Below are 26493 nucleotides of genomic sequence, written 5' to 3'. Positions count from 1 at the left end.
GATTGAAATTTCATGAGAAGATCATGGCGCAGTGAAAAACGCCTTTGTTTTAATGATTGCCACTCCAATTCACATATCATGTCTGTGGCACTACCTCTCCTATTTCGTAATTATACAAAACAAGCTACCCTACTTTGAACTTTTTCGATGCCATCGGCCGGTCCCACCTGATGCGAATCCCACACTGCACTGCAATATTCCCGGATAGGGTGGACAGGCATGGTGTAAGAAGTCTCTTTAGTAGACCTGTTGCACATTCTAAGTTTTCTGCCAATGAATCACAGTGTTTGGTTTGTTCTACCCACTACATTATCTATGTGATCATTCCAATTTAGATCATTTGTGATTATAATCCCTAAGTATTTAATTGAATTTACAGCCTTCAGATTTGCTTGACTTATCACATAATTGAAATTTAGTGGATTTCTTTTAATACTCATGTGAATAAATTCACACTTTTCTTTATTCGGGGTCAAATGCCACTTTTTGCGCCACACAGATATCTTATCTAAATCATTATGCAATTCAGTTTGTTCATCTGATGGCTTTACAAGACGGTAAATGACAGCATCTGCAAATAATCTAAGAGGGCTACTCAGATTGTCTCTTATGTCATTAATATAGATGAGGAGCAATAGAGGGCCCATAATGCTTCCATGGGGATCGCCGAATAGTACTTCTGTTATACTTGATGACTTTCCGTCTATTACTGCGAAATTTGACCTTTCTGACAAGAAACCACGAATCCAGTTGCACAACTGAGGCAATATTCCATAGGCATGCAGTTTTGTTAGAAGACGCTTTTGAGGAATGGTGTCGAAAGCCTTCTGGAAATCTAAAAATGTGGAACCAATTTGATATTCCCTGTTAATAACACTCATTACTTCTTGAGTATAAAGAGCTAGTTGTGTTTCACAAGAATGATATTATCTGAATCTGTGCTGACTCTGTGTGAATAAATCATTTTCTTCGAGGTAATTTGTAATGTTTGAACCCAGTAAATGTTCCAAAAACCTACTGCAAATGGGCTTGTAATTCAGCAGATTACTCTTGTTTTCCTTTTTGGGCATTAATGTGACTTGAGGCGATGCACACTACTAATCTCCAGTCATAATATTCACCTGAAAATGGCTATTTGGATGCCAGCCGAAATATCAGCAAGAAGTAGATATGATTTGAATGCAATCGTGAAATCTAATAGAAGGTTGTAACATTATTATTAATATATTCGGGAATATTACACCGTGGATGAACAGATTTTTTTGTGAATATCCAGCGTTTAAGGCTCATGTGGAGGACAGCTTTAATGCCCAATTTAATAATAACCCAAGTTGTGAATTTGGCATTCGTATACGCTTCAACTGCCCTTGAGATATGGATGTGAAACATCGGGTTTCTCCACGAAAGTCATTAAATCATGGTGCAGTAGCCTACAATATTTTAATAAGTCTGAAATTCCAGCCATGAAAGGTTACATTTTATGGATTTTTAAAGTATGCACCAATAACTTAATGGCACAAGAACAGTTCCTCTCTGTGAACACAATGTATCCATCTGAGCATATGAAAGGCTGATCAGTCATCACTTGTTACCATGTCTGTGTTAATGCCATGCAGCAGGCTGGGATACAAAATATATATCCTTAAACAAATCTTTCTTACTAATTGTTCAAATAGCAAATTCTTTGTCCAGTTAAGTTATGCAATATTCTCATCAAAGGAGGTTATTGTGACATGGGAGATATTTAAAAAGGGAAGTTACTACACAAAGTAAAAGAATTGGAGGCAAAACATATTAAAGTTTTAGAAACACCAAAACAGAGGCAGAAGCAAACCTAGAAATGACAGTAAATTAAAGTTTTTGGCAAGGAAGATCTACACACAGCCTCTCTGAGAAGCATATAATGTGTTACAGAAACCAAATTCTGGAAACGGGCTATTTTATTGCTAATACTAAAAGATAACTAGGAAAATGGGAAAAATGGAAATATTGACATGTACACTCTGCAAACACCCATGTACACTCTGCAAACACCTGTAAAGTGCATGGCAGACATTAATGATTCATTGTGCCTCATGTTAACACTTTTTAGACAAAGCCCGAGCATAGCTCAGGACACAACTTAGTGTTAAAAAGACCATGCACGAGTATAGGTTGGGCCACAATTTTCTCGATGATGCGCCATCTATTGCTCGAACACTGGACACATTGCATATGAGAACAGTGTATGGACGCCTCGCTACATGTCCCTTGACTGAACATAACATCATCTGTCGTGAATTGCTGATCCAATATGACCATACTGGCGTAATTTCATGTGTGTACTCATTAGGTTTCACAGCTGTAATTCTGCTATAAATACATAAGGTCTGTTGAGTGAGCAAGAAATTTTGGAAGCTCAAGTGGAAGAAATTGCTCAGTGACTCACCTCACACTTTTGAAGGATAACGATACTTTCTCTCTCCATTATTTTAAAATTTGTAACCTATCAAAGAACTAAAGTAAGCATGAAAATTACATATCATCTGGAAGCTTGGTCTTTGTTTTAGTAAATATTACTCTTGAAGATACACCAGTTACATACATCCCAGTAATGCTCTAAGTAATGGTATAAACAGTCAGTTTCCTAGGACCAGTATTCTTCTAAAAGGCCACTCTCCAAAGCGTTAAAGGTTTCTTTGCCTAAATGCTTCTTTGCAGAAGTATTTGTCTAATCTTGTCTTCTTGGAAGAGTTTAACGTTTTTGGTGGGCAGAAAAATCAAAAACAAGCTCTTTAAAAAGGTCTGATATTTCTAAACCATATCATATTTACTCTTTATATTTATTTTAAAATTACTTTGTGACTGACAGATGGCAGTGATGGGGAGCAAAGTTGCTGGCTCGTACACAGCATGCCATGTGCATATGCAATCGATCGTTGCTCTCACACACACTGTAGTCAATGTGTTTGTTAGTTATGGTGAGGGCAGTGTGGGGTCCACTACTGCCATATATACGGCAATGCGTTAAGATACTTAATCACTTGTTACAGATGAATAGCAGCAATAAGATGAGACACTCAGTCACACCAATGCTGCAAAGTAGCAAATTATCTAAAGAAGCAGAGAAAATTGTTTGGTGTGAAAACAACTAAATTATTTGGTAACCTACAGACCACTAATGGATGCACAGCAATTATATTTCACTCACTTTCACCATTGTCTATGTAGCCAGTAGAACTGCTCCCAGAATTTAATGAAATAATAAGTTGTTATGTGTTATTTTCTACTACACATTCATTTTCCCATGCATTCATTATTTCTTTCTTTGTGTGTTGAACAACAACATGTCAGTCTGACAACAAAGTGGGGTTCATAACATCATTTGTCAATCTTTCCACTTCTGCCAGTGTATATTTTTTGTACTTCCTGCCACATAACCCTTAACTTGGGCCCATACGAGTTCAGAAATGAGATTGGTATGATGGCTAGTTCATGTACAATGTGTAGAGGTAAAGGTGCCTTATTCTGAGCCAGGAGGTCCAGTAACTTGCAGTCTCTACATTCGTCTGGTATGTGAACATTTTGCTGTTGTAGCCCTTCGATGAAGTCCTGTTTTCTGAAAGTTACTGTAGGTGCCTTATTGATGACAGTCAAATGATAAGAGGCCTTGTCCATAACTATTACTGCCTACTATTGATGCCTACAGAATGATTAACAGATCCCAATTCTAAATATGCCTTTAGGTGAAGTAAATTCCCATTACATTTTAATACATTTATCAACAACTAATTCCAAGGAAGAATTATTTATATAAATTTTTGAAGTTTTACATTCATGGCTCTAGAAATAAAATAATAAAAGTTTATTACATTGGTAAAAGTTTTATAGTGACTAAAATGAGAGTTACTAATTTTATGACCCCATTACTGTGCAAGCATAGTTTTCTTGGAGGAAAATAACAGTAACCTTAAAAAGGATTGAATGTGTATTTGAACTGTCAACATTTCCGTTAACAGTCCAGTACTTTGCTTGTGTTATAAAGTGTCCAAAAAACAATTCCATTTCATTTAATCTTGTTACGATACACTGTAATTGAAATGCCAACTTAGAGTGTGGATGTGATTAATTGCCTATGAGCCAGAAACACTGGACATGAATTGAGCATGTACATGAAGGCAGCATTGGCTATTGTGCACACTGGCAAATTGCGTGTATGTTAATTATATTTACTCCACATAGTTGTGAGATTGGTTCTCCTTCCAACCTTAAAAACAATTTTGGTGTGATGGTTGCGTTTCGTGTACAGTAACATATGACCTAAACTCACTTCAATGTAAAGTGACCCACATTTTTCTCTCCAAGCCCTCTGAATTAACTGTTGTAGGTTTCCTAATTCCAAAACTTTGTAATAGCTGTGACCACCAAAGCCAAACTACAATGTGAGACTGTAAGTTGTGAAAGAATAGCAGCTTTTAACTAAATAGTTCATTTATGATTGTATGAGTGAATCTGACATTTTTCTTTTCAATATTTTTGTGCGTTACCTTATTTGCAAGTGATCTATGAAAATCACCAAACAGTTTTCCTGTGGCGCAACAGAAAGTGCAAAAACCACTACTTATTTGCCAGAATTTCCCCTCCGTGCCTGTCTTTGCAGTCAGCTGTGCTTGGACCACTCCCACCGCTGGCTGTGTCACCTGGCAGGGCTCTGCTGCTCACACCCAGAGAGAAGGCAACATAGCGAGCACACCGAGCCCAAGAAACAGCTGTGGTTGGCTTATGCCCGGCCCTTATTGCTTAAATCACAGAAGTGTCAGTCACAAAGTAATTTTAATTAGAATATAATTGACTGCTCCTACAGTCATGTCACTTATATGTTGTGCAAAATGGGTAATTACTGACAGTGTGATGTATGTAGCCCAAAATAAACCAGCTTTGTAACATATTTGTTATCCTGTTGAAGACATATTATGATAACTTTACTTTTATCTTTAATGCTTTTGGTCAAAATCCAGTCACAAAGTATAAATTAATTTTTTAGTGCTTTGTGCCTGCCTGCTGTTTTGACATTCTTGATATTGTATTTATTGTGGAAATGTGTGTGTGTGTGTGTGTGTGTGTGTGTGTGTGTGTGTGTGTGTGTTTCTGTTTCTTTTTATTCTACATTGTTTAAATATATTGATAAGAGAAAGAATTATGATTGTATTATCCATCAATTTAGTGATTTTATAAAATAATATTAGCACTCACAGTATAAGTTCATATTTGTGTTAATAAAGTTCGTATAGTGGGAAACCATGCATGTTAATTCTTCTGTATTCACTTTAGCAAAAATCTAACGTAACTCTAAGGATACAATGATACAGATTATACATTGAGGACTCTGGATAAAATGATACAAATTGTACATTAAGTTTGAGTTTACTCAATGGAAATACCATTTATTGGAAAACAATATGTTTCTGAACTAGCTTTATTGCAAAAACTTACCACTAAATATTATTTCTTGGACAGTTAAAAAATTGATATCTCCGTACTTAAGAGGGAAAGGAGTTTTGTGTAGTTTACAGAATGTAAACTTAAGACCACATTTGTAACACTCACACACTAACCATTGTGGAAAAAGAGCAGCTGTCGTGCTGTGGCCCATTGGAAATTTAGACAGTGTTAAATGAACATGTGACCTTTTAACATTGCCTAGATTATGAGTAGACTCAGCAGGACTGCCACTCTGTATGCAGATATTAAGAGTACGGTCAGAAGTGTGAACATAGGATTTCCGTACATTTACCTCTTAGCCATATATGCCTATGAACACCACGCAGCTAAATTTAGTCTCCCATTTAAAAAAAATTTAAAAGAAGGAAAAAATCTGAAAACTTTGGAAGAATCACATGTTGGATTAAAACTGCCAATCTCTGAAACCTTTTGCATCATGTAGAATTAGCTTTTGTTACATAACAACCTTTATTTAAGTCACTTTGTTAAATTTCTGGTGTCTTATCTGGGTTACTTTAATATTGCAGGGTCAACTTGGGGAAGGATTAGCTGTAGAAGCAGAGAAGGCACTATCAAATCTGTTGTGCTTCAATACAGAGAGAGTTATTCGGATGAAGTTTATTGAAGGGTGCTTAGAAAACCTTGCAAAGAACTGGTTAGTACATTACCTTTATTCATTGTGCACTCATGCGAACCCAATTTACTTATGACTGTCAAAGACTTATTTGTTTGGTTCTTATGTAAATTACTTGAGATTTTCTGTTTTTGTGCCAACTTTATGTGAAATGACTTTTGAGATTCTGTTTCTTTTTCTGTATAACTGGAATTTAAAGACGAGTTGATTATATAGCTCTTCAGTTATGACAGGATTTTGTCCAGAGTAGTTTTAAGATGTTTTTGCAGGTTGCTGTTTGTGGTTAATGATTTATATTATTATCCACTTCTGTGGACGTGAGGTAGCAGGTATATAATTTACTAAGACACACTTTACAGCAGTGTTACCATAACACAGTAACTGATTTTGAAATTTGATGGTCTCATTGTTGTGCTTTCATAGTTCAAATCCTCCTATCACAACTTCTAAAACACAAATAGCAGCCATCATAATATAAAATATGTTTCCCAAAAGTTCATTGGTATAAATATGTAAATTTCCATGGCTGGTGTCAAATTCCATTAAAGTCCTTCTGAATGTACTGCATGTCGTGGCTTCTCTTGTCATAGGCACACCTAGCTCAGTGCCTGCTATACAGTGTTTCCTAGTGCCGACCAGTGTGCTGGTGAAGGCGTACACCAGCACGTTTACTCTCCCTCCAAATGCCCCTCCGTTGTTGGTACTGAAGATGCAAACGACACCCACAGTTGTCGGTACTGAAGATGCAAACGACAGTGCGAAAGAGGCAGGAAGCTGGACGTAGAGATCAGATGGGAGTCATAGCTGTGGAGGATGGCGTACTCCCAGCCATACTCCACTATCTGGCATGCGAGAGCAGAGGTACGCCCTCCCGAAAACACTGCGTAGTCCTGAGAGCATCTCTTGGGGTGATGAAGGCAATGGCAATGGTGGGTCCAGATCCATCGGTTCAGGGAGCGTGATGGCAGAGGCAAGGGTGCTATGTCCATAGGCTCATCCTGGGCTGCCGTGGCGGCACCCGCAGGTGGCTCCAAGGCTGCGTGGTCTTGTGAGGCCGTGAATCTGTGAGAATAAGAGCAGCAGAATCCCGAGGCAAACTACAAACGCAAATTTGATTTTGGTGACGGCACTTCAAACCATCAGGACCTCTAATTAGATAAATATATGTGCTAATGCATTTCTTGATTTCACCTCACTCCTAGTGCTGACGTGGGCCATAAACCCTGTAAAGAACAAGATCACGCAGTACAAAGTGATACCTGTGGAACATCTGTGGCACCGGATGCTGCGACGGGTGGAGCAAGTGAAGCAGCATCCGGTGGCAGCGGTCGTGCAGAAATTCCGCCGGTGGTGGTCCATTGTGTGCATGGGAGTGATGACAAGCAGTTGCAGTGCCTGTTCCTGTGTGTGGGAAGTGCGAAGCTTGGCCATCTGTTGTTTAAAAGTGCATACGAAGCATTCTGCTCCTCCCTTGAACTGGGGGTAAAATGGAACACTTGTTAGATGATGAATGCCATTTAGTTCACAAAACTTTGCAAAGTCATATGACATGAACTGAGGTCTGCTGTCCATAACGACGACTTCAGGCAATACTTGAATGCAAAAAACTGAGGACAACACTGGAATGGTGCTAGGTGACGTGCTAGAGTTCATACGCACCGCTATTTGCTAAAAGAGTCCACCAGTATGAGCCAACAAATGTTCCGAAATGGTCCTGCAAAGTCAGTGTGCACTCGTTGCCGTGGCAGTTGAGTCTTAGGCAAAGCTGCAAATGTCTGTGGTGGAGCTGATTGGTTGTCTGTGCATGTGTGACACTGTGATGTCATCTGTTCAATGTAGGCATCCATGCCCTGCCAAGTACAATGCCAGCATGCTAACTGTTTAGTGCGAACAATTCTTCAATGTCCTTGGTGAAGCAGTTGTGACACACCCTTTTGCAACTCTGTGGGAATGAGCTTCACACCTTGTTGTACTAAAATATTATGCCAACAAGCAAAGTATTGGTGCACTATTGAGTTCTGAGTACTGTTCAATGAGCGAGGCCAAGACGTGCGACTGTAATGCAACAAAATCTTCAGATCAGGATTTGCTTCTGTGGCCTATGTTGTCTTCAACATACTTTACAGTTGTGTTCACCCACTGAAACAATGCACTTTGAGATTAAAGACTCTCACCAAACCCATTCCACACCAAGAAGCCTATTCGCTTCAGCCTAGCCATGGATTTCTGATGAGCAGTCTTGCTCCAGATATGCCAAGGGTCACACTGAGACCTTCACAGATCAAAATTACCCTCCCCACCCTGTCCTTAAACAGATCTTCCATGCCTTAGCTACCCAGTAATCTATCACTCCCCACATATCTAGTGACCAGCCACAAAACCCCCCTTCATTTTGACTCAGTACCACACTGAACTGGAGCAACTAAATCACTTTCTCTGCTGGGTTTCAACTGCTTATCAACATGCTGTCCCCTCTACCCCACCCACAATGGTATACCTCCATCCACCAAAGATATGCAAAATCATTGCCAGCCTGGACATCACCCCTGCTCCCAACCCTATGCACCATGGCTCATATCCTTAAATTAGAAATATATGCAGGAACTGTCTCATACATTCTCCCGCTACCATGTACTCCAGATATCTCACAGGCATATCTTACCATCAAAGGGAGGACCACCTATGAAAGCAGCTATGTGATCTGCATAAAAATAGTCCGTCACTGTATTGCATATCCACTATCTTTCATAATCAACCAATCATTTGATGAGGGATGTTTCCCAGATCGAGTAAAATATGCAGAAGTTCGGCACATGCATAAAAAGGCAAACAAGATGAATTGGGCAACTATAGGCCAATCTCACTGTTACCAATTTTCTCAAAAATATTTGAAAGAGCTGCATGTGATCAGATTGAAAATCACAATTCATCTAACAGCATTATCTTAGGCAATCAATATGGTTTCAGAAAAGGTCGCAGCATAATCCATGCAATAAATGAATTAGTCATAAAAGTCAGCAGATGTCTTGATGATAGAATGTGTGTGTCAGGCATCTTTTGTGACCTGTCCAAAGCCTTCGACACAGTAAATCATGACCTGCTTCTCCAAAAATTGGAACGCTATAGTTTTCAAGGCAAATCTCTTAGCTGGATGTCATCATACTTGGCAAACAGAAAACAAAGAGTACTTATTAACATCAACGGCAAGAAATTTCTCTCTGGCTGGGAAAACACTCAATTAGGTGTTCCACAAGGTTCAATATTAGGGCCACTGCTTTTTCTATATTATATTAATGATATGCCATGTCAGGTCCAGTCTGATACTATCCTCTATGCAGATGACTCAACAGCTGTAGTCTGTTTTAAAAATGTGGTAGACCTCATTCGTCATACTGAACAAACACTTGGGGAAGTGGAGGCATGGGTCAAAAACAATAACTTGACATTAAATTTTACAAAAATAGAAATTGTTCATTTTACCACAAAACAATCGGCACAGTGTATAAGTGAAATAAGTATATGGATAAAAAATTAGAGACTGCAGACTGTGTCAAATTCCTTGGTGTGTTAGTCAATAAAAACCTGTTATGGAGTCACCATGTGGACAACATACTGGGTCGACTAAATAGCCTTGTATATATTATGAATATCTTGTATAGTATTACTGATTTAGCTGTAAGAAAAACTGTATATAATGCATATTTTGTTCCATTCATTAGGTATAGTATAATTTTCTGGGGGTCTGAAAAAAAAAAACAGATTTACTTAGAGCTTTTACACTACAAAAAAGAATCATCCGAGCAATGGTGGGAGCAAAACCAAAGCAACACGGCAAACCTTTATTTGTAAAACTGGACCTAATGAGCATTCCTAGCATATACGTCTATGAAACTCCCACTTTCATGAAAAGAAATCCACAACTTTTTGAGGGCAACCTCTTCTTCCATCAATATGATACTAGACATAGAACGAGCTACGTGTTACCTTCCCATCGTTTAAAATTATATGAAAAAACCCCATACTATATGGGCATGAAATTTGTAAATAAAATATGGAAAGATATGGATGACCCAAATGTAAAAGGTACCAAAAGAGACCTGGAAAAATATCTGAAAGATAAATGTTTCTATAGTGTAGAAGATTTCATGAATGGTGACAATGCATTATAATTGTAATTTAAATACCTCTTTGAAGATGTTACACCATATATATTATTAGTTTATTGTCTATTTTCAGTATTGTTATATATAGTGTTAAACTGACAAGTCACCTATGTCACAATCTTTGATTTTATAAGGCATGTTATGTGATGATAAAAATTGAATTGAACTTAGCTGCGAACACTGTTTAAGTGTTGTACGTGGACATGACCTTAACAGGGTGTCAGTCTGCATGAATGACCATTGATAAAAGGTGGCAGAGAGATTTGGATTACCAAATTAGTTGAGCATGTTAGCCAACATGATGTGTTAACTTCAATGATTGCAGCATAGCCTGTGCTATCCGGGTTCTTACACAACCACTGCCTTTTCCATACTGTGCAGATGTTCCTGAAACATATTCTTCATTCATGTCACCGGCTCGCTCACCTTGGCCTTAAATTTCACTAGTCCTTGACTTGCATCTGCATCTCTCCTTTTTCCTATATATCTCTCTCTCTCTCTCTCTCTCTCTCTCTCTCTCTCTCTCTGTGTGTGTGTGTGTGTGTGTGTGTGTGTGTGTGTGTGTGTGTGTGTGTGTGTGTGTGTGTGTGGTTTTGTTTTGTTTTTATATTATCTAGCAGTCTTCTTTCAGTGTGCTGAATTTGTTAATTGTAAATAACTTATTGTTCTTCATTGTAAGTTAATAATCCTGACCTGCTGTACTTCCTGTGAAGAGTGAAAATAATGTTGTAACACAATACAGATATGGACTTCTCCTCCTCTGCACCTTCTTCTGTGCTAGAAAGTGTAAATCCAAGTAATGTTGCAACTTTCTACAAAATTATGTTGAAGTACATCTTCGGGTATCAGGTTATATTGAACTTCTTGTATTAGACAGCAGTAGCACTTTTTAATACACACGTGAACTTAACACTGTATCTTCTCAGTGCATCAAGATTGAAAGTCTGTGACAGAAGACGTATACCAAAAATGAATGAAAGCTACACAATGACCCCCTAAAATTCCCAAGGTATTGGTGATGTCATCACGATTGTTACCAGTGTCCTTTCATGGAGTGCTTCGTATTTCCAAGGTGGCATCCAAAGACATGAAATAAACCACTGACCAGCAGGTACCGCAGAGCTTGTTTACCTAGCTTGCAGATATGCCGCAGCCATTCCCCATCAGGTTACATGCAAAAACAAGAAAACAAATTCCCATACAGCTTATCATTTTAAACTTATTAGTAAAATGAACTTTCGTGATGGTGATCATCATTCATCACTTTGGTACATGTCGTGCAACACATGGCTACCAAAGTGTTATGTTACACACTACAAATCTCTCTCCTTAAGGCGAATGGTGTCATCGCTATTATAAAACACCAATAAACAGTGACCATTTAGAACCAACTTTAACATTTTTAAATAAATTTTTTGACAAGTTGTGCCTTTGATCGTGTCACTTTTTAAGCTTAATGACCAAAACTGTTAATATATCTTCTTTATATTAATGAGAATTATCAATTTTTGAAAACTGATGCAATGGGATGGATAAAAAAATCTACTCACCCAGCGGCGGCATGAGAATTCACATATAAAGGTATTTAAATTTGCAATCTTTCAGAGCCAGTGGCTTCTACTGGCAGAATGATTGAAGGAGAAGAAAGAGGAGCGAGGGCAAGGGAATGATGACATTTAGAAAATGGGGGAGAGTTTGGAAAAGTCACCCAGAACCCCAGGTCAGGGAAGACTTGCTGGGCAGGATGAGAATGAAATGATTTTTGGGGACTGTGCCAGACAAGGTTTGAAAACCTGAGAACCTAAAGGTGGAAAATGGGTATACACAAGATAGAGATTACTGCCAAAGCTAATAAAAGCAGAAAGCTAAATGCATTGTGAGTGGTAGAGGTAGAGGGAGGGGCAGGGGGGAATAGACAGGTCTGAAAATAAAATATATAAAAAATTAAAAGGGAATGAAGAAAGGAATAGTTTTGCAAAAAATACTGAGACCGAAGAATGTAAATTAAGGCCAGATGGGTGACGAGAACCAAGGACATGCTGCAGTGGCAGTTCTCACCTGCAGAGTTCTGAGAAACTAGTGTTTGGGGGAAGAGTTCAGATGGTATGTCTGGTGAAACAAGCACAGAGATCGCAACTGTCATGTTGTAGAGGAAGCTCTTCAATGGGGTAATGTTTGTTACCAGTATACACTCTCTGCCTATACCACTTAAACTGGGTGGTAATCAAGCTGACATAAAAGGCTGAACAGTGTTTCCATTACTGCTGGTACATGACGAGTCATTTCACAGGTGAAGCTTAATAGTATATGTTTTGCCATTTACATGGCTGGTATAGGTGGTAGTAGGAGGGTGCATAGGGCAACTCGTACAGCAGGAACGATCACAGGTAAAGAGCCATAGGGTAGGGAAACTGGTTGACCTTAACCTCTCTGGAGGTCATCTACACACTTCTGTCCCAATTACACCTACTAACAAACAACAGTACATACGTTTTTACAGTTGCCATCCTTTCCATGTCAAATGTTTCCTCCCTTTACAGCCTTGTCATTCAAGGCAAACATATTTGTTTGGATGCAAACTCTTCACAGTACCACACCACCATTCTCACCTCAGCTTTCACTGAACATAAATAACCCCACCAGCCTTGTTGAAAAGCAAATGTCCCTGGCCATCATGTCCAATCCTGGTAGTGGTGAATCCTCCAAAAAATGAATTAGAAGTATACCTCGTGTCACTCAGTGTTATTCTGGTCTTGAAAGTATTAATCAGCTACTTCAACAGTGCTGTGACTTCCTAAAATCATGCCACCAAAAGAGGTCTATTGTGCGTGACATTTTGCCCACCACACCTAGAATAGCTTTTTGCCGCCCTCCCAATATTCACCCATTTCCGTACCCCACGCCTCGTACCCCTGTGACCATCCCTGCTGTAAGACTTGCCCCATGCAACCTCCTGTCATCAGCTACACCAGCCCATAATTGGTAAAACATATATTATCAAAAGGAGAGCCACATGTGTAACAAGACACATTGTATGTCAGCTGTTAATGCAAATGCTGTTTGGCCTTTTACACTGGTGTGACTGCCATAAAGTTATCAGTTAGGATGAATGGGCGTAGGCAGAAGGTGTATACTGACAACATACAATATCTTGTGGAAAAGCATGCCCTACAACATGATAAGTCATGATTTTGTTGCCTGTTTCACTACATGTGGCATCTGGATTCTTCCCCTCAGACATCAGTTTCTGCCAGGAGGAGGAACCACTGGCTCCGAAAGCTTGCAAATTTAAATGCTTTGAGAAGTGTGTTCTCCTGCAGCCACTTGATGCGCAGATTTTTTATTAGTCTTTTTGCATAACATACCTCCTTTGTAATAAATATTGTTTCATCTGACTTTTGTTTTGACAACTCTAAAAATGTGGCATCTTCAATTCTATGACTATATCTTGGCCTTGACCTAGCATTAATTGATCAAGTTATATATATTCATCCCTACAGTATCATTATTAATTTAATATGGATACAGATTCTCATAGTGACTTACACTCCTTACAAATTGTGATCATTTATCAATGTCGCATATCTTTTTTAATCGACAATACTTGTGTTATTCAAGATAAGTGTTCAACACTTATTAGGACTAGTAAAATTTTTGCCATTTGTTAACTACTTCTGGAAATTGCTTTTGTTCTGCCTCTTGGGCAGTCCTGAGAAAATAGATAACCATCCCACCTCCCACCCCAAGGATCCCTCCATGGGAGGTACTTCACTGGGGAACTGGAAAGTGGAGATAATCACCAATCCTACAGAACTGTCACCCCTGGCTTCAGTTCCACAGGCTCCAAGAATTGGTTCTAACCCCCTATTATTGACAGCTTACAGAGAAGGAAGTAACATAAATAGTAATTCCATCCATTTGATTAATTAAATTATTAAAGTAGCTCAGGCTTTGTTAGCCACACCAAACACTCCATTTATTATTTCCCATTTGTAATCCAAAGTAGGAAAACTAGCTGAATTATTTACACTGAATTAAGCTAACTGTGGTATCAACGTTCGATACCACACTTGTTAGGGGTTGCAGTTATCGACCATGGTCCATATTAGACCCATATTGGACCTGCAAGTCACGACCAGCAAGTTTCTAAAGAGCTCTCATCCTCTCTTGCTTGGGACGTCAAGTAGTAAAGTAGCATCGCCTTCAGCTGATAGGAAGCAATCTCTAATGAAGTGCTTAGTAATGTATGGCCTAAGTGTGAGGCTCAATAGCTTATATGTATGCAGCGAAGAAGAATCCTGCGCAACCAGTTACGTACAATTTATATTACTTTTACCAACGATTTCTAATTATTTTAGTCGTTGCAGATCCAGACTTTGCAGCCAGCACCTTATCGACATTACTTACAAACCTCTGTGATTTGTGTGTTTCTATTTAGCATTGACGACGACTTGTTCATCGTCGTCATGACGCTAACATCCCCTAAAAGTCTATAGAAACCCTATCACCAATCTTAACCAACCACTAGAGGTATAAATATCCCTGACACAAAACTTTTAGTAAAGAATATCACTGCTTAAGTCATTTTAGGCTGGGTTCCTCATCATACACTTACGAGGTGCATTAGAACATTTAGAAGTAAATAATGCTTTTAATTTTCGTAGGACTGCCTTTGATCCAGAGGAGTCACATATTTTGAATAGTTAATAACTTTTTATTGTCAAACATTCTTTAATTAATTATTTATTGCTCCATGAATGAAGACTAGCATACAAAGCTCAGATACTTAAGTCATTAAATCATTAATTTAACATACAGACTAGATTATCAAACTTGGGTAGGTTCATCTACTTTGCTAACAACACTACCTTCCTTTTTTTTTTATATATATTCTGAGGTAACATACTGTTATTGTATTCTGAATCTGCACTTGGTTTCTGAGCTTCCTTCTGTACTGTATACATTGTACCACTCTGTACATAATCACTAATTACTTAGCTATGTGCTGCTGTAGCTCTGAATTAACTCATACACTGAAGTGCCAACGAAACTTGTAGAAATATGTAAACAGGCAAAATATAGCGCTGTGGTTGGCAACGCCTATGTAAGACAACAAGTGTCTGGTGCATTTGTTATATCGGCTACTGCTGATAGAATGGCAGGTTATCAAGATTAAAGTGAGTTGGAATGTGGTGTTACATCAGTGCATGAGTGATGGGGCTCAGCATCTCCCAGGTAGTGATGAAGTGGGAATTTTCCCATATAGCAATTTCACAAGTGTACCGCGAATATCAGGAATCCGTTAAAACATCAAATCTCTGACATCACTGTGGCTGGAAAAAGATCCTCCTAGAATGGGGCCAATGATGACTGAAGAGAATAATCCAACATGACAGAAGTGCAATCCTTCCACCAACTGTGGCAGATTTCAATGCTGGGGCCATCAACCAGTGTCAGTGTGTGAACCATTCAGCGGAACATAATTGATATGGGCTTTCAGAGATGAAGGCCCACCTGTGTACCTTTGATGACTGCATAACACAAAGCTTTACATCTCGCCTGGGCCTGTCAACACTGACATTGGACTGTTGATGAGTGGAAAAATGTTGCCTGGTCAGACGAGTCTTGTTTAAAGTTGTCAAGCAGATGGATGTGTACAGGTATGGACCCCGCATATCAGCAGAGGACTGTTCAAGCTGGTGGAGGCTCTGTAATGGTGTGGGACGTGTTCAGATGGAGTGATATGAGACCCCTGATATGTCGGGATATGACTCTGTCATGTGACATATGTAAGCATCCTGTATAATCACCTGCATCCATTCACGTCCATTGTGCATTCTGACAGACTTAGTCAATTCTAGCAGAACAGTGTGACACCCCACACATCCATAATTGCTACTGAGTGGCTCCAGGAACACACTTCTGAGTTTAAACACTTTCACTGACCACCAAACTCTCCAGATATGAACATTATTGATCATATCCGGAATGCCTTCCAATGTGCTGTTTAGAAGAAATCTCCATCCCCTGGTACTGCTATGGATTTATGGACAGCACTGCAGGATTCATGGTGTCAGTTCCCTCCAGCACTACTTCAGATGCAGCACTTCTGTGTGCTCGCAGGTGCCCTACACAATATTAGGCAGGTGTACCAGTTTCTTTGGCTGTTCAATGTGTATCTTTGAGAATCGTACACACTTATTTATTGCTTATAATTTATAAATAATTGAATACTTCCCTTATTTCCCCTGTCAAACATGATGGTGCTAACAACCAGTAAACAATTCACTTAGGTATTGTAGCTTGTCTGCTGATCACATACTTAATATCAATAATGGAAGTGACAGCTGAATATTGGACCAGTGTTGTGGATTTTCAGTAAAACATTACACTCTGACGAGTCGGTATTCCTTATCTGTTATACTGTGAGTGGGGGTGGGGAAAAAGGGAAATTGTACACCTTCAGTTCTGTGTTCACTGAATGTCGGGTTTGTTTCATAGGGGGAGGCCTGTTGAATTCCCTTTCTGTAGAATATGCCATCAGCTAGAGATTCTTCTTCATAACGCACCTTTAACCAAAACAAACTTCTATTTGTATGCACAGTGTTTTCATACTCTTGCAAGAGGCATCTCATATCCTGATATTGTTAATATATCATTTCTTACTGTGTTTCCTTTACATTTATCTTAACAAATCCAGATATAAATGTAACCGTATGTCATAACCTACCCATTGTATGTAAAGTACTTATTTTGCTCTGCGCATATACATAGGTTTTTAAGTTTGGTAATCTACATTTCTTACCCTTCTTTTTGCCAAAAGTCTGCAGGCTATTGCTCGTAATCTCTTTCTGTGTAGCCATGTTCATTATATGTTTATAAGATATAGGATAGTTTAATTATATTTTTCAAGAATACAGTGAAAATGTAAGACACAGCTGTATGCAAATCTAAATCTTAGACAATGTAGCAGACAACACTGTGCCTAGTGGGTGTCAATCCATTTGGTCCACGCAGAATGTAAGCTTACCTGAGGCTAAAGACACTCAACAATCATCCCTATGAGTTTCTGGCATTGAAAATATCATCCCAGGATAACATTTTCGATACTCTTAGCAGCCCAAATTATCTCAGTATATTTAATTTGTGCACAAGATCATCTGAATTCAACTTCAAATATAAAGTTGTTTCTTTTTAAACTTCTCGAAATTACTATTGGGTATAACATAAAGTGCAAAGGTAAAAACACATAACACTGTCCCAGTTCACTGTTCACAGTATACTGACAAATACGTGTTCTACCAATTCAGTTGCAATTTTGTAGCAAAATCAGATAATCTTATTATCCACTGTTTTTGGTGAGAGGTTTGTTAGTTACCAACTTCACTCCAGTTTAAACCTTCGGTTCAAAGGAAACCCTATTACACCACTCCAAATATGTCAAGTTGGGAAAGACAAATGCTACCTGGCATAAATCTGTACGCGTTTTGAAATATTTAACCTGACGCTAGTGCCAAGTGTTTATTTTTCACTCTGTATCTAATTCTGCAAACTCTGTAGTTAATGGATGTGTGCCACAATCAGACCGTCTAGCTATGTCAGAATATACAAGGGTTGCGCAGAAATTAATGTACCACATTTTTTTCTTCAACAATTCTTTATTGAATGTAATGAGAATTACACACATGAAAGAATGATGTTTTGTCTACACACCCTATTTTTCCACATAATCTCCATCCCATTCTATGGCCTTCCTCCAGCACGAAACTAGGGCATGTGTGCCCTGTCAGTACCAGTCCTTGTCCTGTTGGCAGAGCCAGTGCTTCACTGTGTGAACCACCACCTCATCATCCTCAAAATGTGTTCCACAAATGGCATCCTTTAATGGCCTGAACAAGTGGAATTGCGAGGCAGCTAGGTCAGGTGTGACAGCCATTGATAGTCTCCCCAAGTGCTGTGAATTGTTGAACTCCGCCGAACTGCCTTCTGATGACCGTCCCCTCTGTGCCCAGTGACTAACTGTAATTCTGTTGACAGCTTATGCTCCATAGACTCTGCACAAGTGTTTGTGAATATTCCCCACAGTTTCTTTCTCTGCAATGAAAAATTCAATGATGGCACATTGCTTGTAACATACATAATCTACAGACACCATTTGTCTGAAGTGATGGAAATTTGGCACTCTCACCCAGCAGACACCAAATAATTTCATACATAATGTGTCACATTTGTAACATTATTTTCAGCTGAGAAAAAAATGCGATGCAATACTTTCTGGGCAACCCTTGTATCTTCTCTGTTGAGGTGGTCTGTGTCTTTTCTAATTGAGTTATTTTATTATTAATCTCCTATTTCTCCTTATGCAGCTCTAATCTTAAGTTTTACTAGTGCTGTGCTGTAGCTGCAAACTCACCTCCTTTAACTTTTATTTTAGCAGTTAATTCCCTTTTCAGATCTGCATTTGATCCTGCAATATCATTTATATTGGCATTTAATTGTTCAATAAATTTCTTAAACCTCTCCGGTAGATCCATCGCCTTGCTTTATGTCAGCATGGGCATAAAATGACTACAATAATACATTTATAATTAAAATTAGTGTGCTACAGTAACACTAGCGGCCATTAGGCTCCACTACATCCACAAAGTCTTTTTGTCAAACCCCTTGCATTTCACTGCACAATGCAAACACCAGCACTACCATCAGCCACAAAGATACCTCAACGTAGACTGCATACAGCTCACTGAATCTCTTGCGGTGCTCACGAGGTTGTGATGCTGACAGATAGCACGACCTATGCAGTGTATTGCATGACTGGAGGCTGGGACACAGCGGAAGTAGATGCTGTCAGTTAACAAGCCACAGAGGTGATCCATGACTACTGCTATGAAGTTGTTAAGTTGTTGTGGCACTGGTGACATAATTGAAGTTCTCCTATGTCATGAATGAAGATCTCCTGTCTCATAGACTACTAAAATTCTTCTTTCGAAATTGTAGTCGAAAAAATTGATATTTGCTCATTGACTAGACAGTTGTAATGCTGTTGAACTGCTTTTGTGTTGGTGGGTAATCTTGACTGTTGATCTCCATTCCTAAGAACAGCAGCTATGTATTCCAATGAAACCTTTGTCCAAAATCATGATTCTCTTCTCTTTAATTTATTCTTCTCCAAATTTTGTCACTTTCCTAACACAACAGCATTGTAGGTCCATCAATTAGGGTGCCAGAATGAAACGTCATTGTAATGCACTATGACTTATTGCTTCCAAGTGCTGTGATGTAATCCAAATTAAATAACTGCTTGTAGATATTTACTACCACTTACTAAATTCATGTTGAATTTTCCAGCACAGAAATGCTAGACTTCTGTTATGGTCTCGAAGATGAAATGCACCTGCTTCCTGTGTTATTTAATTTGTAACTTTTCAGTCCTTACTGTAAATTAGTAATCCTGACTTGCTGTACTTCCAGTCAAGAGCCAAAGTAATCTTGTAACTCAACATAGATATGGACTACTACTCCTCCGCACCTTCTTCTGTGCTAGAAATTGTAAATCCAACTTTTGTAGAAAGTTATGTAGAAATACAGCTTCGGCAATCAGATTAAATTGAACTACTGTTACTACACAGCCAAAAAACATGAACTGTAACATTGTATCTGCTCAATACATCAAGATTGAGTGTGTGTGACAGAAGCCGTATATAATAAGTGAATAAAACCTAGAAAATGACCCCTAAAACTCTCGAGGAATCGGTGACATCATCACGATTGTCACCAGTGTCCTTCTGCCATGCCATCTCCAGGACATGATACTTGACAGGGAATAAACTGCCAACTAGCATGTGTTGCAGAGCTTGTCAATACTGCCATTGTCATCCTAGCTTGCAGATATGCTGCCTCCTTTCCACACTAGATCAAATGAAAAAAAAAAAAAAAAAAAAAAAAACTAATTCCTGTACAGCATAACATTCCAAACTCATTACGAGAATGAACTGTCGTGGTGTTATTGGTGATCATTCAACACATCATTTCACCAAAGTGATATGTTCCTGTCTGCACTCAACACATCTTCCATGTGGTGAATAACAATCTATACATTTCGAATTTTGTTATTGCAAAGCTAATGAAACATGCATAGCAGCTCTCAGTAGAAAATTGTTTCGTGAAAAAGTCCTCCTCCTCTTTTATAGTAACACACTTCTGTACACTTTGCAGGTTTAGTCACAACTTGCACACCAGTTCATGTCTTCATCAAGTGTGAGTGCCAATCATGTTGATTGGATACCACACCAACTGATTAACAGTAGTGGTATTCTACTGTGCTTGCAAAAATATAGTGTGTGCAATGAAACTGACTCTGCTTAAATGTTGCCAAGCTGTTACTTTCTATATGGCTGACATCTTCCTGTCCATCCTTAACTGTTGGAGGTTTACCTGTTTGTTTCATGATTTTTGAAGAATATGTTACTAATAACTAGTCTGAATGTGTCTCAAAACTTGAAACACCTTTCCTCTGATTTTCCTTTTCCCAGATCTACCTTATTCTCTAATTTTGTCTTCTTTTCCTTTACTTACATTTCCCTCTCTTGTGGCTATCATATTTTTCATGCATTTCCACAATTTTTCTAGACTGTTAAGTTCCCCCATATATTGTCATTGCATCATTTTCACTGGCTTGTTATAAGGGAATGAACAATTGTGCAGTCAGGTTTTCATTTCCCATAATTTTCATTTGAATGACAATAATTTTCTGATCATACAAGAACTGATGGAGAAAAACAAATTCCTGAACTAATAATATTAGTCTTGAGACTGTGCTGATCTAGTGGGTGGAGTGCCAGACTCTGACCCTCAAGGTCCCAAGTTCAGTACCAGGTAGGTACAGGTATTTTTCGTTATTCCAGTCCCTCCTGGTGGTCCTGGATCCACTCAGTGTGCCGTCAAAATGATTACCTTTTTTGGGGGTGGTGCTGGGTCACTCAGTGTGACTTCAAAATGATTACCTTTTTTTTTGGGGGGGGGGGGGGGGGGTGATGACACAAAATGCAGCCGATGTGAGGGGCCCACCACTCCTAGTGCCTCGGTGAGTAGAAATGCTCCACTGTATCTGCGGTCTGGCCAATAGTCAGGATGTGGGCTTGTACTACAGATTTTACCTTTTCATAGCATCAATTTTTCTATCTCACATTTCTCAGTTATTTTCATAAATGTGCTTCTTTCATTGTAAAGTACTTGTTCACTTTGTTCCCAATAACACTCCCCTTGCGATCCACATACATCTAGAACCCAGATCGTGGAATTAGTTTATCTATGCATTATTTATTATTATTATTATTTGCATGAGAAGTGATCATGTTGTCATTTTTAACGGTACTTTATTTCCAGTTTCCAATTTGTATTTTTAATGTAATGATTCCTGTTGCCTTCTGCATTGCTGTACCATTAAATCACTGCTGATTCTTCCGCTTTCTTAGAATTTGCCTGAAGGGATTTAGGGAAACCAATAGAAAACTGGAGACATATTTGAAATCTGATCTTTCCAAATGTGGAATGAAAAATACTCCTTATCCCAGAAGTTTTAAGTGAATTGTGGATGAGATATCTTCAGGATATTTACTATAACTTAACTCAAACTTGGGCACTTTGAAATTACTAGTAAAAGATGCTTTGTGTTAGTCTGTGTTGCTTTGAAATGCCTAACATGTTTCATGTTAGAGGAGCGATAAATATTAAATAATGAAATAATTGAGACCTGAGAAACTTTGCCGGCTGTGGTGGCCAAGTGGTTCTAGGCACTTCAGTCCGGAATTGTGCGACTGCTACGGTCGCAGTTTCGAATCCTGCCTCGGGCATGGATGTGTGTGATGTCCTTAGGTTAGTTAGGTTTAAGTAGTTCTAAGTTCTAGGGGACTGATGACCTCAGATGTTAAGTCCCATAGTGCTCAGAGCCAACCGGAGAAAATTTGTCAGCTTCATAGATAATTGAGAAATGATATTAGCAGAAAGGTGTGAGAGAAAATTAACAGTAACACGAACACACGTGTTACCACCGTAAACTTGGGTGAAGGAACAGGTAGATGGAAATAATACACCAAATGCTTCTACAAAATGGAAACACTGTCCAACAGCATCATAGCAGAAGACATGAAAGAAACGATTAAATGAATGGATGTGCAATCAAACAAGTTGGTCGATAAATGTGAAATATCTTGCCCTAGAATAGAGAAACAGATGTTTGGAACAGAATGCTTGAAGTGTGGCAATACATTGAAGGGACTGGCTATTGGAAAGCTTAAAATGTGAAGGTGAAGATATGTTAAAATGTCGTCCTATACAAAGGGTCTAAAATTATATGGGTGTATAAAGTAAAAAATAAATAAATATTAGAAGAGATGAAGAAGGAGAAAGAAATCTATTGAAAATTCAGACCAGGAGGAGGAGCAGTGCTACAGACAGCACTAGTGAATTTGGAAGAAATGAAAACATTGCAGGAAATGATAGAGACTAAAATTTGCATTGTATATTGTGCGGGGACATTGGATGTAGCAGATATTTATTGGTTTTTCATCTGATTTGCCCCCATCTCCTATCTGTGACTTAAACTGATGTCACTCGTGGATGTAGTTCTTATCCCAAATGACCTTTAATTTTCCTGTTACTTTAATGTATATTTGCATTTATATCTCTCTCTTTCTGTGGTTTCTTAAAGTATGCACTGCTGTACCTTGTATGTGACAGAGGTTAAAGCAGTTTACTTGTGGTTGCTTGTCACTTGTAAGATTTACTTTTGCTGCTTAAAAGAGAGAGAGAATAGTAGTTTTTCAGAAGTTTGAAGGTACATTGTAAGTTTATCAATGTTTTAAATTGCACGGTCAGTGTTTTTTTATAATTGATGATTATAGACTGTATGTCCTCTATAGACTGTAAGTCCTCTTTCCTTGCTATTTTCCATGTTTGTTTTTTTGTTCAGTGTTTACATTAATTTGCTCATTTTGTGTTTATTTGTTTATGAGTATTCAATTTTTAATAGAAAGGAATGGGAGAAGATTTTGCTGCAAATACCTCTCAGGAATTATTGGCATTTCTTCTGTTTTGGCCAAAGTCTATTTCCTAATGTCAGGAGCAGTGGCCTGTGTCAACAGAAACATAAAGTAAGCTGCAACTGCCTCTCGGACAGCTCTGTGAGGATGTTTGTTGAATGCTGCTTTCTGCCTTTGTTGCAGGTCTGTAGTGGTATCGTTACGACTCTTGCCTAAGCTGTTTGGCTCATTCCAACAGTTCCGTGGAATGGACACTCACCAGGTGACTACTTGGGCAGAAAGAGAGCACAACATGATGGAATGCTTCTTCAACAATTTGAAGGTGTACACAAAGGAGGGACCAAAAAACAGCCTCTACTCACATCAGACTGAAATCCAAGTGCGTCTGCAGTTTCTGACCACAATTTATGCTCCAATTTGTTCTCCTGAGAATTTCAGGTCAGTTCAAAATCATGTGTATTTGAAATGATTCTATAACCACATGGAAAGGGTAAACCAAACAGTGGAAAATCCAGGATGAAATGCTACTCACCAAATACAGAGGTAATGAGGTATTGTCTACATCTGTGACTCAGCACCTCCACTATATGATGAGTAGCAACTATTCTTTTCATTATACTGAAAAGGATAAATGCTACTCGCCACATAGAGGAGGCAGCTACTTGCCACTTAGAGGAAGCACTGAGTGACACACAGGCACATAGAATAGGACTGCTAGATATTACTTTGCTGTTGAACTGAGTCCTTAATCAGACATAAACAAAACAAAACATACAAACATTAACACTTGCAAGACCCTCACACACATGCCCAATATTGTGTCAGGTAACTAAGGCCCAACTATAGTTGTGTCTAAGGTGAACAATGATCTTCGCTGAGGTGGGCAGTGGGAGTACAGAACAAGTGTGGAGCAGGAAGTGGGAGTGATTGCAGGGTAGGAGTGGGGAAAGATGCTAGTTGTTTTGTCCACATTTGATGAAAGACTTAGTCCAATAGCTGATAATATCTGGTAGTCATTTTGTGTGTGTGTGTGTGTGTGTGTGTGTGTGTGTGTTCTGTCACTCAATACCTCCACTATGTGAGGAGTACCATCTATCCTTTTCATATTACCATTATACCATCCAAGATTTTCCCTTGATTGATACGATTGTACTTTGAAGTGAGGACAAAAGCCAGAGAATATGAGTATGCACACGTGTAGATGGTGGTATTATCATGTACACAAGGTATAAGAATGGTGTGCAGTGGTGATCTTTGTGAAAAGGTTTACAATGTGATTATGGCCACACGACCCGGATTAACAGACTTTGAATGCAGAATGGTAGTTGGAGCTAGCATGGGGTTTTCCACTTCGGAAATTGTTACGTAATTCAGTATTTTTAGATCCAAAGTGTCCAGAATGTACTGAGAAGACCAAATTCCAGCCATTACCTCTCACCACTGCCAACACAGTGGCTGGTGACTTCACTTAAATACCAAGAGCAGCAATGTTGGTGTAGGGTTGTCAGTGCCAACAACCATGCAACATTGCATGAAATAGTCACAGAAACAAATGTGGGAAGTGTGCCGAACATATCCATTTGGACAGTGTAGCAAAACTTGGCGTTAATGGACTATGACGGCAGATGGCAGGCATGAGTGGCTCTACTAAAAGCACAACATCGCCTGCAGCTTCTCTATTGGGCTCGTGCCTTGTCAGATTAGCCCCGATTTCAGTTGTTAAGAGCTGATGGCTGGGTTCAAGTGTGAGAGAGACCACATGAAGCCATAGACCCAGGTCATCAACAAGGCACTGTGCAAGCTGTGGTGGATCCATAGTAGTGTGGGATGTGGTTACACATAATGGACTGGGTCCTCTGGTCCAACTGAACTGATCGTTGACTGGAAATGGTTATGTTTGGCTACCTGGAGACCTATTGCACCCATTCATTCCCAAAGAACAATGGAATTTTATGGATGGCAATGCACCACGTGATTGGGCCACAATTGTTTGCGAATGGTTTGGAGAACATACTGGACAACTCGAATGATTGATTTGGCCATTCAGATTCTCAGACATGAACTCAAATGACCATTTATGAGTCATAATCAAGAAGTCAGTTCGTGCACAAAATCCTGCACTGGCAATATTTTTGCTATTTTGGATGGCGGTACACACTGCATGGCTCAACATTTGTGCATTGGACTTCCAACAACTTGTTGAGTCCATGCCCACGTAGAGTTGCTGCACTACGCAGGGCACAAGGCGGTTCAACACAATATTAGTCAGCATCCCATAACTTTTATCACCTCAGTGTACAATAGTTCAGTTAAATGTACTGTTGCATGTATCTTTTTAGTCAGAAAATAAATAGTGACCTCTCATTATTCTGTCATGTGTGTTATTCTGCATCTCTTGCACTGTAATAGTCTTTTGGAGGTTATCAGATACTGTGCCTCATCAGTTATGTAGAAGACCACACACACACACACACACACACACACACACACACACACACACACACACACACACACAAAATCACTCACATTGTTTATTTGTGTAACACCTCAAAAAATACATATGTAAATATTACACTTAACAATGAGAACAAATTGGTCACCATGAATACAATATGTAACTGGCACTGTGTTTACACTAAAAACATTTGAGCAACACAAAGTGAATGACAGTGCCAACTAGTGCTCCACGTGGCCATATGGTGAAACACGCTAAATATGGTTTGATAAAGGTGTCATGATGATCAAAACAATCGCAAAACTGCATTTGTGCAGTAGAGACAGTTTGGAAATGGTTGTGTTTGGTCAAGATATTTTCATTCGAACGAACCTAGTTACTCCCATCAGCCACCACACCAAGTAGAGCTTGGCAACAGCAGGAGATACAGTACGAATTGTTACAACTTGTACTTGTTTACTGGTTCAAATCTGCTGCATAGAGTGCCCTGGTGTCAAGAAACTTATCCACTTAATATTTGTAAACACTACTGGACGGCCAACATCATATTTTCTCCGCAAACATTTTTTCATAATGCATAAATCATGGGAAAAATATAAATATGTTGATGCAGAATCAGGTACAGATTAGCATTGTGGGCACAGGAAGTTTAACAGGACGAATAAAAAAATGTCGTAAACGGTGGAAAAATGTAAATTCTGGGAATGTAAAAGCAGGGAT

The 26493-nt window shown here is 38.9% G+C and overlaps 1 protein-coding gene across 2 annotated transcripts in view; it reads left to right on the top strand.

Annotated features, from left to right (window-relative positions):
* Positions 1-26493, top strand: part of LOC126352307 (ubiquitin carboxyl-terminal hydrolase 34) — a 538206-nt gene that overhangs the window by 96944 nt on the left and 414769 nt on the right. For both annotated transcript variants that reach the window (XR_007565188.1, XM_050002677.1), the window contains exons 16-17: positions 6009-6136; positions 23502-23756. Coding sequence is in view for 1 of the 2 variants with exons in the window: in XM_050002677.1 (XP_049858634.1) it covers positions 6009-6136; positions 23502-23756 (383 nt within the window). In the remaining variant the exon portion in view is untranslated. The remainder of the gene's footprint in view (positions 1-6008; positions 6137-23501; positions 23757-26493) is intronic.

The sequence above is a fragment of the Schistocerca gregaria genome, chromosome 1 (assembly GCF_023897955.1).
Source record: "Schistocerca gregaria isolate iqSchGreg1 chromosome 1, iqSchGreg1.2, whole genome shotgun sequence".
Classification (NCBI taxonomy): Eukaryota; Metazoa; Arthropoda; class Insecta; order Orthoptera; family Acrididae; genus Schistocerca; species Schistocerca gregaria.
This window is presented reverse-complemented; position numbering and strand designations above follow the sequence as displayed.